The sequence below is a fragment of the Chionomys nivalis genome, chromosome 21 (genome assembly GCF_950005125.1).
Source record: "Chionomys nivalis chromosome 21, mChiNiv1.1, whole genome shotgun sequence".
NCBI classification, from domain to species: Eukaryota; Metazoa; Chordata; class Mammalia; order Rodentia; family Cricetidae; genus Chionomys; species Chionomys nivalis.
This window is the reverse complement of record NC_080106.1, coordinates 22,319,799-22,334,638: the sequence shown is the minus strand read 5'-3', so window position 1 is coordinate 22,334,638 and position 14,840 is coordinate 22,319,799. Positions and strand designations below refer to the sequence as shown.

Genomic DNA, 14,840 nt, shown 5'->3' with positions numbered 1-14,840 from the left:
AACAAAACAAAACAAAAAACCCACAAACAAACAAAAAAGAAAAAAAGAGCATAGGTTGCTCTTTCAGAAAACTGGAATTCAATTTATAACACCTAAATGGTTCACAATCATTTGTAACTCCAGTTCCTGTTGACCTATCCAGGCACAAGGCACACATGTGGTACACACACACACATGCAAGCAAAACATACAAATACAATAAAATAAACTTGTATGAATACATAAGATATCTGTGTCTGCTTTCACTATGCATGTTTACACCATTCTCAATGATTCAGTTATACCAGCTAACCTTCTGAGACCTACAGGTCTGCCACGCTTGAAAACATGTCAAGTTTTAGGACATTTTCTCATATCCTATGTTTGTAAATTGGAGGTAAAATCACCCACTTTTTGAAATGGATGTCATAATAATTCAATAGTATTAAAAAAGCAAAAACAAACAAAACCCATTAGCTTGTCATCTAGGTGCATGCCTTTAAGCACTGGAGGAAAAGGGAGGAAACTCTGAGTTTGAGACCAGCTTGATCTACAAAGGGATTTCTAGGCCATTTAGGTTAACTAGTGAGTGAGACCTTGTTTCCATCCAACCAACCAACATCGTTGATTCTTATTCAGTTGAGGAGTAAGCTTGCAAAACAGTATGCTATTATACTAAGGCTAGCATTTAAGTAAAACAAAGATAATCATGTAACAACTAAAAGCATAAAGATCATAACTTTATGACAGGATTCTCAACTGTTTTAATTTATAGTTAGTGTGGTAGTTTGAATCGTAATTGGCCCCCAAAATCTCATAGGGAGTGGCAATTAGAGGTGTGGATTTGTTGGAGTGGGTATGGCCTTGTTGGAGAAAGTGTGTCACTAAGCAGATGGGCTTTGATGTTTCTTATGTTCAAGATACCATCCAGTGACACAATCCACTTCCTATTGCCTTCTGATCAAGATGTTACCAGCACCATGTTTGCCTGCATGCCCCCATGTTCCCTGATAAGATGATAATGGACTAAACCTTTGAAACTGTAAGCAAGCCACAACAATTAAATGCTTTTCTCTTGAAGAGATGCTGTGGTCATAGTGTCTCTTCACAGCAATGCAAATCCTAAGACTGTTAGACAAGGTAACACAAACCTATACTGACCCCAACACATAGGCTTGGGGTAGGAGTCAGAAAAAATGTAAATCGGAGACAAGAAAGAGAGGGAGGGAGGCAGAGGAGAAGGAAAAGGTTTCTCTATAGTCACATAGCTGAAAAGAATCAAATTATAGTGAGAAGACATTTTGTAACATAAAGTTAGAACTCCTTTCACCTTGTTAGCTTATTTTCATGTCAGAAAAACAAAGCAGTAACTCAGAATCAATACTTTGTAGTTTTAATATATATCCCATTTTAATCAAAATAAACAAAACTTACACCAAAATCTTAAAACATATTGCAAGCTCACTTACAGCACTCAACAGGAATAGACGCTATCTGCAGAGAAAGGACTTTCCCACTAGGCTGTGGGATGTGCACACGAAATACCAGTCGTACTCTAGTATTCTTTCTGCCAATATCAGTTTCTCCTTTTCGAAGTTCTATATCTGAATTTCGAAGTTTCAAAATACCTGCACAGTCAATACTAGAAAAAAAATACATTTTAATTTCATTATTCAGAAACTGTTCTGAACAACTCAACTGCATAAATATGTACTGCAATTTGCCAGGTCTTGTGCACCTATAATCCCAGCATTTGAGAGGGAGAGAAGCAGGAGGATCAGTAGTTATAGGTCAGCCTTAGCTACACAGTGAGCTCAAGACCAAAATGGACTAGAGACTCTATCTCAAAGCCAAACAAAAATTTTCCAGAAAGAATTCTGTAACCCAAATCTGGTCAAAAACAAATATTTGAGCCGGGCGGTGGTGGCGCACGCCTTTAATCCCAGCACTCGGGAGGCAGAGGCAGGCGGATCTCTGTGAGTTCGAGACCAGCCTGGTCTACAGAGCTAGTTCCAGGACAGGCTCCAAAACCACAGAGAAACCCTGTCTCGAAAAACCAAAAAAAAAAAAAAATATTTGAGGTGAGCATGATATACATGTTTATAATTCTAATACTTGGAAGACTGAGGCATAATGATTACCTTAAGTTCAAGGCCAACTTGAACCTGCAATCAAAAACTAATGAACTGTAAAGATGGCTCAGTAGTTAAAAGGGTGTGCTGTTCAAGCAGAGGACCCAAGTTTGGTTCCTAGTACCCCAGCCAGGCAGTTCACAATGATTTGTAACACTAGTTCCAAAGGATCTGACACCATCTTCTAAACTTCTTGGGCACTGTATACAAATGGTGCACATACATACACTCAGCACACATACATATAAGAAAATAAATATACATAAGAAAATAAAAGGAAATAAAAGTAAATAGTTGGTTGGAACATGGGTCAGCAGTATGCGCACTTCTTCTTACAGAAGACTCAGGTTTGATTCCCAGCTTCCACAAGGAAGCTCACAATAGTCCATAACACCAGTTTCAGAACACACACTGATACAAATATACATTGAGCGGGGTGGGATACCTTTAATCCCAGCACTCGGGAGGCAGCAGCAGATGGCTCTCTGTGAGTTCAAGACCAGCCTGGGCTACAAGAGGTAGTTCCAGGACAGGCTCCAAAGCTACAGAGAAACCCTGTCTCGAAAAACCAAAATAAATAAATAATATATACGCATTGAACAAACCACTCATACACATAAAATAAAATGAAATAGCTAAAAAACAAAAGTGGCCCCCCCACAAGACAGATTTTCTCTGTATAATAGCCCTCTGTCCTTCCTTTGTAGACCAGGTTGGCCTGCCTCTGGCTACTGAGTACTGGGATTAAATAAAGTCTTGCACCACCACGCCTGGTTTAAAAATAATTAAAAATAAATAATTTGTTGACTAAATAAATAATTTAAAATATGTTTAATAAATAAATTAAAATTAAAATATTGGACTGGAGAGATGGCTCAGCAATTAAGAGCACTAACTGCTCTTCCAGAGGACCCAGGTCCAATTCCCAACAACCACATGGTGGCTCACAACCATCTGTAACTCTTAACTACAGAGGATCTGAACCCCTCTTTTATCCTCCTCGGCACCAGGCATGCACATGGTGCATAGATATACATATAAGTAAACTATCCAAACATAAAATAAACATATCTCAAAAAATGCTTAAATTTTAAAAAGTGATTTAAAAAAAAAACAAATTATAAGATTCTTAAAAGTAAGAAATGCAATCCCACCAAAAAATCTATATAAGCTTACAAAAACTCATATTTAGCAATGATAATACTTTTAATTTGTTTGAAATGACCGCTTACTTAATTTTGTTTTTTTTTTGAAATAAGGTCTCTCTCACTTTGTAGCCCAAATGACCTCAAACTCAAAAACTGTGCTGACTTAGACTTCTAAATGTTAGTATACGGTATATATTAACAAATTAACCTTTGTTTTCAGTCAAGGTGTAACACTGACATTCATGTTCACCCTATTTCTCAGACAGGAAGAAGTTAACAGTAGGTAAGAAAATAGACAGTGGCAGCATGTATCTATTGTTCTGTATTTCCATTGTTGTTTACTCCTCGGTTGTTTGTTATTGAGACGGGAGCTTAGTGTGTAGCCTTGACCGGCCCAGAACTGGAAATATAGACTAGGCTGGCCTCAAACTCAAAGAGATCCATCTGTCTCTGTCTCTGCCTATTGAATGCTGAGACTTTCAAAAGCATGAGCTTAGAAAAAAAAAAAAAAAAAAAAGCATGAGCTTGGTCCTTGTTCCTAGTTTTTGAGTCAGGGTCATATACAGCTCTGGACAGTCTCTAACTCACTATGTACTCAAGGATCACTCTCAACTCCTGTTCTTCCTGAATCTACATTCCAAATTCTGGGACTATAGGCAGAAGACACCAACTTTCTTTCTGGAAATATGAAACTTACTGCCCTCCTGAACAAACTTTCCAGAATTATATAATACTAGTAAACAATAAATATTTTTATAGTTAACTAAAAACCAAAACCAAACAAATCGTGTATTTTTCTAAGAACTTTCAAGAAAAGAAAACTGATTTTTTTAAATTAAGGTTTTAAAAAAAATTATTCTTAATTATGTATGTGGGGGGGGTAGGGATAGAGGGGCGTGCATGCACGTGAGTGCAAGGGCTTGTGAAGGTTATGGGCATCAGATAGCCTGGAGCTAGAAATACAGGCAGTTGTTAGCTGCCTGACGTGGGTGTGCAGAACCTAACTCTAGTCCTCTAAAAGAGTATGGGATTTTAACTGCTGAGTTAGCTTAATGCTCATTTTAACAAAGGTTTTAAGACGCAGAGACAGATGAATCTCTATGAGTTCGAGGCTACCATGGTCTACATAATTAGTTTCAGGATAGCCAGAGTTACATAATGAGAAACAAGAAAGAAAGGAAAGAAGAAAGGAAACAAGAAGGAAGGAAGAAAAAGAAACAAAAAACCACAAAAAACAAAAAGGATACCTGGCTGACATATTATTTTCGGGTAGGAGTGGAATTTCAAGAACTTTTGTGCTGGCAATTATTATCTCTTGACTTGCAGTAGCAACTGTCTTTCCAGTAATACGATGCACCTGGTAAAACGCATGAGGTCGTAAATATCGATCATCAGCTGTTCCAATAAACATTTGTAGATTTATTGGCTTTTCACTATAGCCCAGGAGCTAAATGAAAAGAAACACAAAAGTACATTTCATTATCCACACATTTTATAATAAGCTTAAAACAAGGCAATTATATTTATATCACATATTATTGTATATAAAAGTATTATTACAAAAAGACAATAAAGTAATTCCAAATTTTCTTTTAAAAAATTTTTTTTATGTACATGAGTGTTTTGCCTGCATGTATGCCTGTGCACTTACGTGTGCCTGACGCCGTCAGAAAACAAGAGAGCACAGGATTCCCTAAAACTGGAATTACAGAGAGCTGTTACTAGGAATCAATACTGATATAAATGCCAAGATATATGGCACCTGAGTAACAACGCCCAAGGTTGTCTTCTCGCCTCCAAGCAAATGTGTACATACAAACATACATAGAGACAAAAGACTACAAACATACATAGAGACATAGTCACGTAATTAAAAACAAGGACACATAACCGGACAGTGGTGGTGCACGCCTTTAATCCCAGCACTCGGGAGGCAAAGGCAGGCAGATCTCTGTGAGTTCGAGGTCAGCCTGGTCTACAAGAGTTGTTCCAGGACAGGTTCCAAATCTATGGAGAAACCCTGTCTTGAAAAACAAGGATACATTTTTCTGTTTCAGAAAAATGAGCTTAGAGTTTTATACAGAATAAACATATATTCTGCCACTAAGCTGTACCCCATAATCCCTGCAAAGGCTTTTTAAAAATCAATCTGGCCGGGCAGTGGTGGCGCACGCCTTTAATCCCAGCACTCGGGAGGCAGAGGCAGGCGGATCTCTGTGAGTTCGAGACCAGCCTGGTCTACAAGAGCTAGTTCCAGGACAGGCTCCAAAACCAGAGAAACCCTGTCTCGAAAAACCAAATAAATAAATAAATAAATAAATAAATAAATAAATAAATAAATAAATAAATATCAATCTGCAAGAATGTGTTTTTCCCCTTGATATTATTATAATATATTACATTAATTTGTTTTCATATGCTGACTTATACTTGCATTTCTCAAATAAGTCTTATTTGATATACAATCCTTTTAATGTGTTGTCAGATTTGGTTTGTCACTAGTTTTCTGAGTATATTTAAATCTATAATCATAAAGACAAATTTTTTGGCCTTCATCCCTATCAGTATGTTTTTGATATTTATTTATGTATATATTTTTCAGAACAAGGACTTGTTATACAGGGTAAACTGGCTTGGACTTGCAATCTTTCACTTAGTCTCCCAATCCCACCGACCTCTATATATACATGAACTGCCACATTTGGCTTATTTTTTTCCTTTAAAAAAGAGAAAAGCACTGGGTGGTGGCGGTGGTGCATGCCTTTAATCCAGAACTAAACAGTGAAACTCTATCTTGAAATACAAAGGGGGAGGCGGTAGAGCTGGAGAGATGGCCTGGTGGTTAAAAGCACTGGTTGTTCTTCCAGAGGACCGGAGTCCAATTCCCAACACCCTCATGACAGCTCACAACTGTCTGTAACTACAGTTCCAGTGGATCTGATATCCTCACACATATATGCAGGTAAAACACCAATGCACATAAATCTATTATTATTACTTTATTTTTTATTTTTTTCAAAACAGGGATTCTCTGTGTAAGAGCACTGGCTGTCCTGGAACTCACTCTGTAGGCCAGGCTAGTCTTGAACTCAGAGATCCACCTGCCTTTGCCTTCCAACTGCTAGGATTAAAGATTTGCGCCACCACCACCTGGCAAATAAGTTATTACAAAAAAAAAAAAAAAAAACCCACAGACAAATGAGACAGTTCAGCCTAACAGCTTAACATCCTGAGTTCCATCGCCAGACCCACACAGTAGGAGAGAAGCAAAAATTGTCCTCTGACCTCCATTTATGGGCCAGCTTGGACTATAGAGCTAGTTCCAGGACAGCTAGGGCTACACAGAGAAACCCTGTCTCGAAAAACCAAAAGAGAGAGAGAATGGAAAGAAACATAGACACCAGTTGGAAATCTGAAAACACTAAAATCAAAGTTTTAAAATTTTAAATTAGGGTAAAGGCAGGAACATAACAGAAACTATGAAAAAGTTATAAATACAACAAATCTTAGAAATCCTAAAGAGATATTTGTAATTGACTACATACAGCATAATAAAGAAAACAAGTCAGAAATTCTAAGCTTCAGTGCTTAAACGATGGCATTATTAACAAGTAAAGTATGACTCTACTACAGTAAGTAGAAGGGATGATATGACAGAATCAAGGAAAAATAACTCCTTATGATATTTTTACTTTTTAAATTTTCTTTGTTTGTTTGTTGTTGAGACAGGATTTCTCTGTGTAGCCTTGGCTATCCTGGAACTCAATCTGTAGACCAGGCCAGCCTTGAACTCATAGAGATCCACCAGCCTCTGTCTCAAGTGCTAGGATTAAAGTGGTGTGCCACTACTGCTCAGCTCCTTATGATAGTTTTGTAAGACTCAGAGAGAGAATCCAGTGTCTTGGTGGTGGTGAGAAGATAATTCTCTCTTCAAAGACCTTGCCATGCACCTGTCTCTCTATCTATGGCATTAATAAGCTTTCTAATAAACTCCTTACTTACATCCAAGAGAGTCTGCATGAGCAGGAAGTTTCAAATGAACATCATTGATTCCTACCCTACCTTACATGCTGTTGACCCCCCCCATGCCAGACAATCTAGTTTGCTAATGTGTTTCCAGCTTAATGGTCAAGCTGAGGATGTCTGTTTCCCTCTGTGGTGTGTGGCAGAGTATGAGTCTAAACAGAAATCATGTAAATCTATATCTATATATTAGTCATATAATACAACATCCAAGAAGAAATGCAACTAACAAGAGAAAAATGACATCAGAAACTATAAGGTACCTACTACTTACCAGTGAATACCAGCTAGCATACTGCCTATTGTGGGAACAGTAATTACCTAACACCAGATAACAAGCTACTCTATATTTATAAACTCATGGAATCAGCTGAGTTCTTTCTGGTGTGTGTACTTTTGATGGTTGACAAGGTGGATCAGCTTCAGAGGATGAGCTGGTTGTCAACAGGATCATTATTGTTTTCCCTTTTATAATATCTCAACCTCACTACCATATTGTCATGTTCTCACAGTGATCACATCAAACCAAGACTCCATGGCCCAAATCTATGCTCCAACCTGAAGATAAACTCAGGTTTGGACACAGAGTGGCCCAAGAACACTTTTAAGTATTACAAATCTATAGAAGATCCTGAGGATCATCTCCACAGTCACTCCTGTCAGCTGATATAACAGCTACATTCTCAAAAGACACCAAACCTATTTCTAGCTTCAGATATGCATCATCCTTCATGTTCCTGTCCCCAGCAAGGTGTTAAAGGGTAAACTGAGGCTACAGTAGTATCTCCTGGGCCTCCTGAGCAGAGACCAGGACATTCCAATAGATCCTAAGAAGGCAAGTGGGTGTTTTTGGTTTTTGGTTGTGAGCCTTATCCTTTTAACAGCTGAGCCTTCTACCCAGTTCAGGCTTTTGCTTGTTTTGTTCTAAAACAGGGTCTCAGGTAGTTCACACTGACTTCAAACTCATTATGGAGCAACAGTTGGCTCTGAACTCAAGTGCTAGAACTACAGTCATGCGTCACTATGACAAGCTTTCATACAGAGGTTCTTCCCACCCCCCGAGATAGGGTTTCTCTGTTTAACAGCTCTGGCTATCCCCAAACTCACTTCTGTACACCAGGCTGGCCTAGAAGTCACAGAGATCTGCCTGTCTCTGCCTCCCAGTGCTGGAATGAAAGTCATGCACCACCCCTACCCAGCTAAGACAGCAATTCTTAACTGTCCTAATTCTTCGACCCTTTAATACAGTTTCTCGAGTTGTGGTTCATTCCCAACTATAAAATCATTCCATTGCCATTTCATAACTGTAATTTGAATACTGTTGTGAATCGTTATGTAAATATCTGTGCTTCCTGATGGTCTTTAGGGTTGCTATCCATAGATTGAGAACCACTTGGCTAAGAGATATGTTCTTTTAACACAACCATAGCATTACTGCACAATTAACATAGGCCTTGATATTTAATAACAAGATAATACATAATATATGTGCTATGCCTTGAAAAAAATAACATTGAGGTAGGCTTTCCTTTTCCTGTTTGACAGTATGCACTGATAATATTTTAAGACCCAATATAGTAATTACAGCTGCATCAATGTCCTCTTCTGGTTTCCAGAGGCATTGCACACACAAATAGTGCACAGACATATGTGCAGCCAAAACACCCATACATACAAAATAATAAATTAAATAAAAAGAGAGACTAGTGGCTTTTAAATAACATATACACATCTTCAATCCTATTCCCCTAGCAAATCTGTATTTTAAAAAAATAAGATTTTAAGCCTGGCAGTAAGCCAGGCAGATCTCTGAGTTCAAGACCAGCCTGGTCTACTAATGAAATTCTAAGACAACCAGGGCTACACAGAGAAATCCTGTCTCAAAACAAAAACAAAACAAAAAACCCAACAAAACAAAAACAACAAAAATTCAACCCAGCATTTTGTTTTTGCATTATAACTATATGCATGTTACATATGAGCCATATTTTAAATATGTACACACAACCTTTCTTCTTTTTTTATCTTTCTTTTCTTTTTTTGGGGGGAGGGGGGATGAGACAGGGTTTCTCTGTGAAGCTTTGGAGTCTGTCCAGGAACTCCCTCTGTAGACCAGGCTGGTCTCCTAAGTGCTGGGATTAAAAGGTGTGCACCACCACCATTCGGTCTTTTCCCATTTTTATGAGATTGGGTCTGACTCAGCAGCTCAGGCTGGCCTTGAATTTGAGGCAGTCCTCCTTCCCAAGCTATTCAGATGCTAAGTTTACAGGTATGAACTACTATGGCTAGCTTTATCTGTAGATTTTAATTATATTTTCATAAAATTTTGTTTAAGCTAGAGTTAATTAAAACATTTTATATTAAGAGTCACTATGCCTAGCCTTATATATTTGATCTTAATTAATTACATTTTTATTAAACTTTCTGTTTGAGCTAGAGTTAATATATGCTTTTCATGTTAAAATTAGGTTTAGGTGCTTATAAGAAAAATCCAAAATAACTGCAATTTAAGCATTTTAAAATAATGAAGCTTATTTTTCATATTCTATAGGTCTTTTCTGTTGGGTCAGTTAGTACATCTAAAATAAATCCTTCGGTCTCTCATCTAACAAGAGAATAAACTTACTTCAAGTATTTTGGAAGTTAAGAAAAGGTATCATTCACAGGCTTTACTATTTAGTCTGTAAGCTTTCAGTATGTCTCATTCAATTAGCATTTTCAGCAGATCTACCAGGATTGCCCTCAGAACCTCTAATGCACATCTTAATGAAGATTTTTTACCTCATCTACTAAAATTACTAGCACTGTTGCATGACAAGATAGAAGTTACCAGCTGGTCTATAACAACCACGAACACACTATCAGGAATCTTACCCTCGTTTTCATAAACCTTTTTCAAATTCTACTGTTTTCCTCCTCGTCTCACACCCCTTTTCCAGGGACATCAGTGCCTCAAAATCCTGACATTACCTGGGGCTCTTAAGGTACAAAAATGAGTTGTGTTCTTTCACCCCATCAAAAGGTTCAAGTTGCAGCTGTCTTACACTCAACTAGGGTAACAATGTGTAATTTACTATTCTCAAGCAGAATTTATGGCTTTCTGTAAATAACTTTAAAATTAACAAAAAAATCTACAGGGCCAGGCGGTGGTGGCACTCAGCTTTAATCCTAGCACTTGGGAGGCAGAGGCAGGCGGATCTCTGTGAGTTCGAGGCCAGCCTGGTCTACAGAGCTAGTTCCAGGACAACTAGGGCTGTTAACAGAGAAACCCTGTCTCAAACCAATTCCCCTGAAAAATAATCTACCAATATTTTCAGTTTTAATTCCTTTCAACTGTTTTGTCATTAACAGATTAATAAAATTAAATTTTTAATTGAAAGGAAGCTAGTTAATAAAACATAAAATGTTCGCCGCGCGGTGGTGGCGCACGCCTTTAATCCCAGCACTCGGGAGGCAGAGGCAGGTGGATCTCTGTGAGTTTGAGGCCAGCCTGGTCTAGAAGAGCTAGTTCCAGGACAGGAACCAAAAAGCTACAGAGAAACCCTGTCTCGAAAAAAAAAAAAAAAAAAAACAAAATGTTCAATATGAACACAGTAAAAAAAAAGGCCTAAATAACTAAAGAAGAAATTGGGAATGCACGCATACACATATGTACACATGGAGAAATTAAATGATTTTCTTTTCTTTTGATTCTATAGCAGCAAATAAGTGATTATACCACACACACACACATACATAAAACAAAACACTCCTCTACCTCACTTATACTTACAGAGAGACAAAAAGTCAAGATAGAGAATGGCTAAATATTCTACTTTAACTGAGTCCATTTAATCCTAAAATTCCTGTAGAATATATGACATTTTTATTTTCCAGTCTACAGATGAAGATTGTAAAACTAAAAACACATAAAAAACATAAAACATAAAAAACAAACAACAACAACAACAAAAAAAAAACACCTAGGGACTTTTCCAAACTCAATGCTGATAAATGCTTCCTTCTGCTTTACCTATTGTTCTTTCATGTTCAAATTTATAAAAACCAACAGATCAACAGTTTGGCCAGTGATGGAGGAAACAACTTCAGCATTTACCTCTAAGTACTTGAAGAGAACAGCATCCACCTTGCTACCACTAGAGTCTATGTGTAAGCTTAGTACAATAAAGATTCTACATCATTGTTGAGTGAATAAATTCTGGAATAAGAGAGACAATTTGCTAGCACAAAATAAATCAAGACTGGTAAATATTGAAACAATAAATACTAAGTACCTGGCTAAAATGATGTAGTTAAATCTTAAAAAGAAAATACAAATTTAAAGATATTCCTATCACATGACAAGTGGATCAGCACCATCTATCAAAGACTCCTTGGTCACATTAGATGACTCATATTCACACCAGCCTGGCAAAGATATAAGCCACCTGTCCTTTTCTCTTTGATAAAATAAACTACTGCTGTGGGAAAGTAATCATACATATAAGATTTCAAAGGGAATATATATAAATATATTTCATAACACATACTTCGCCAACATCTGTTTAAGTACATATAACACAGCATAAGAAAAACATGACTGCTCCTCTGCATCTCAGGGATTTTAAAGAAGAATAAACTAGACTATCACCTTATCCCATCCCAGAAGGAACATATATGTTATATGCTATCAGTAAATCACTACTGTTAACATGATTCTCTAAAATCTTTCATCTACTATCAGTACTCTTCTACTCAGGCCACCCACTGGAGTGTGAAAGAAAGTAAGTCATTGTTATGTTTCTATATTGTTTCCATAGCAAAGGTCTGTGCCTGCTTAATTTAACTTAAGCTGGAAGGTTGAAGCCTGAAGGTCACTACAGGACACATTACAGCAGCTTTCACAACAGTTCCATTATCAGTCCTGCCAAATTACTCAGGGAGGGCCCTTAGATTTGACTATATCAGAAACACTGTACTAGAAACATTGTAGAGATATTAAAAATACAAAATTAAAATTCCAAAATATAAATCGGTTAAAAGTAAAAATGTGACAAAACAAAAATAAATGTTAAAATGTACACATAACAATATCATATAAAAAAATCATCACCAGAGTCAGGTATGGTAGCACATGCCTGTTATCCTAGCACTTGGAACATAGGCAGGAGGATCAGTACTTCATGGCCATCCTTAATTACACAGTGAGATCTTGTCTCAAAAAATTGAAACAAATAATCACTAGGAAATGGATTTTGATATATGATAAAATACAAAGTCTAAAAACAAAATTTTAAACCTTGTTTTTCAAACTACAGTAATTTCTAAAATAGTTCTGCCTCAGGCTAGGAACAGAATTTAGTCTTGCAGTACTTGCACTGTATGAGGCCCTGGGTTCTGCCCCTAGTACAGCAACAAAATGGAAAAGAAAAAGCTGACTTGCCAATGTTTATTCTATACTCTTTATTTTTACTTTTGAAACAGGGTCTCACTAAGCAGACCAGGTTAATCAAACTATATAAGTTTCTTTTTCCTTATACAAAAATCCCCATGGGTCAGCATATTGATTTCATGTGTATGCATTTATGTACTGTAACATGCACTTACAGCAACGAGCTGTATTAAAAACCACTGGCACCGGTATAATTGCTAACTATAGTTCCACACAGTTTCCACATATTTTATATGCAATCTTGTATGTTTGTTTGGTTGTATGCATTTTTATCACAGGTAGAGATTTAGGTAATTACTACACTGGTAAAGATATACACATATTCCATCATCACAAATACATTTTCTTGTGCTGCCCCTTCATATTAACTATTTCCTGCTAACTATTAATTTGTTCTGTCTCAAAAGTTTACTTAATTTGAGAAACTATATAAATAGAACCAAACTGTATATAATGCTGTGAATTTTTCTTACCAACACCCTTCCATAGAGAACCATGACAGACCAAAATTACGATGGAGAACCACAAAAGTTGTTGCACGTACCAACTATTTGTTCCTTCTAACAGACAGACGGAAGTACCTGTAAATATTCTAGAGGTTGTTTAACTACTAATCTACTTGAGTTGTTTCTAATTTGGGTTCATTAACTGCTATGAATATTGGTATTTTCTGATTAGTTTTTCTTTTTGTTGTTTCTTTCCTTATTTTTTTTCTTTAAGGTAGAGTCTCACTTTGTGGCTCATGTTGTCCTAGAACTCATGATGCACTCTTGATAAGTCCCAGGTTGACCTTGAATCCACAGTGATCCTCTTGAGCTAAGTATTCCGTGCTTTTGTTTTTGTTTTATTGAGACGTGGTCTCACTCGGTAGCCCTGGCTAGCCTTGAACTCTGTAGTCCTGACTGGCCTTGAACTCACAGAGACCCTTCGGTCTCTGCCTCCTTACTGTTGGGAGTAAAGGCGTGAACCACCACCCTAAATTAAATCTTCTGAAGGTTGGGATTATAAGTAAGGATACCACCAATAGCTTAAGATTCAGCATTTCTTAGTAACTATTTTCTTTTACCTTTCTAATATATATATATATATATATATATATATATATATTTTTTTTTTTTTTTTTTTTTTTTTTTTTCCGAGACAGGGTTTCTCTGTAGCTTTGGTGCCTGTCCCGGAACTAGCTCTGGTAGACCAGGCTGGCCTCGAACTTCCAGAGATCCGCCTGCCTCTGCCTCCCGAGTGCTGGGATTAAAGGCGTGCACCACCACCACCCGGCTCCTTTCTAATATATTTATTTATTTGTTTGTTTGTTTGTTTATTTGTGTGCACTGGTGTTTTGCCTGCATGTATCCTGGAACTGGAGTTACAAACAGTTGTAAGCTGCCATGTGGATGCTAGGAATTGAACCTGGGTCCTCTGGAAGAAAAGCTAGTGAGTGTTCTTTATCACTGAGCCATCTTTCCAGCCCCAAAGTTTCATTATTGTTTAATATTATAGTCCATTCAAGTTAAAAATAAAAATATCTTGATTCAAAGCTTTAAAATATGAGACATCTGAAAGATACCAAATTTTACATAATTTTATTCTAGGTAAGTTAAAAGAAAATAAATAATTTAATCACAAACTGTTCAATATAATTCTCTCTATTACGGTTTATGTATATGTCCTCCAAAGGCCTATTTGTAAAACCCTTGTTTGCCAATCTGTGGTGATATTTAAAAGTGGCAGAAACTTTAAACAGTGGTGGTTAATTGGGGAAAAAATTAGTTTACTGGACATGGTTGTTTATTTTTATTTTATGTGAATTTGTGTTTTGTCAGCATATATGTCTGTGTATGAGTATTGGATCCACTGGAACTGGAGTTACAGATAGTTGTCAACTGCCTTGTGGGACTGGGAATTCAACCCAGGCCTCTGGAAATGCAGTCAGTGCTCTAATCCCCTAGACTCTATGAGGTGAGGGGCTTCCTCTGCCATGTGCTCCCACCATGGTATACTGGCTCACTATAGGCCCCAATAAAACAGAACCAAGCAATCAACAAGAGTGAAACCTCTAAAATGAGCCAAAATAAGCCCTTTCTCACTACAACTTGATGACCACATGCATAATATCACAGTGATGCAAAG

The 14,840-nt window shown here is 37.1% G+C and overlaps 1 protein-coding gene across 3 annotated transcripts in view; it reads right to left on the bottom strand.

Moving 5' to 3' along the window:
- Nfatc3 (nuclear factor of activated T cells 3) overlaps window positions 1-14,840 on the bottom strand; it is a 70,472-nt gene that overhangs the window by 35,579 nt on the left and 20,053 nt on the right. For 2 of the 3 annotated variants that reach the window (XM_057753375.1, XM_057753376.1), the window contains exons 4-5: window positions 4,507-4,706; window positions 1,449-1,621 (exon numbers count right to left, since the gene is read on the bottom strand). In XM_057753375.1, the coding sequence (XP_057609358.1) occupies window positions 1,449-1,621; window positions 4,507-4,706 (373 nt within the window). The remainder of the gene's footprint in view (window positions 1-1,448; window positions 1,622-4,506; window positions 4,707-14,840) is intronic. The other variant, XM_057753377.1, reaches the window with a different exon arrangement.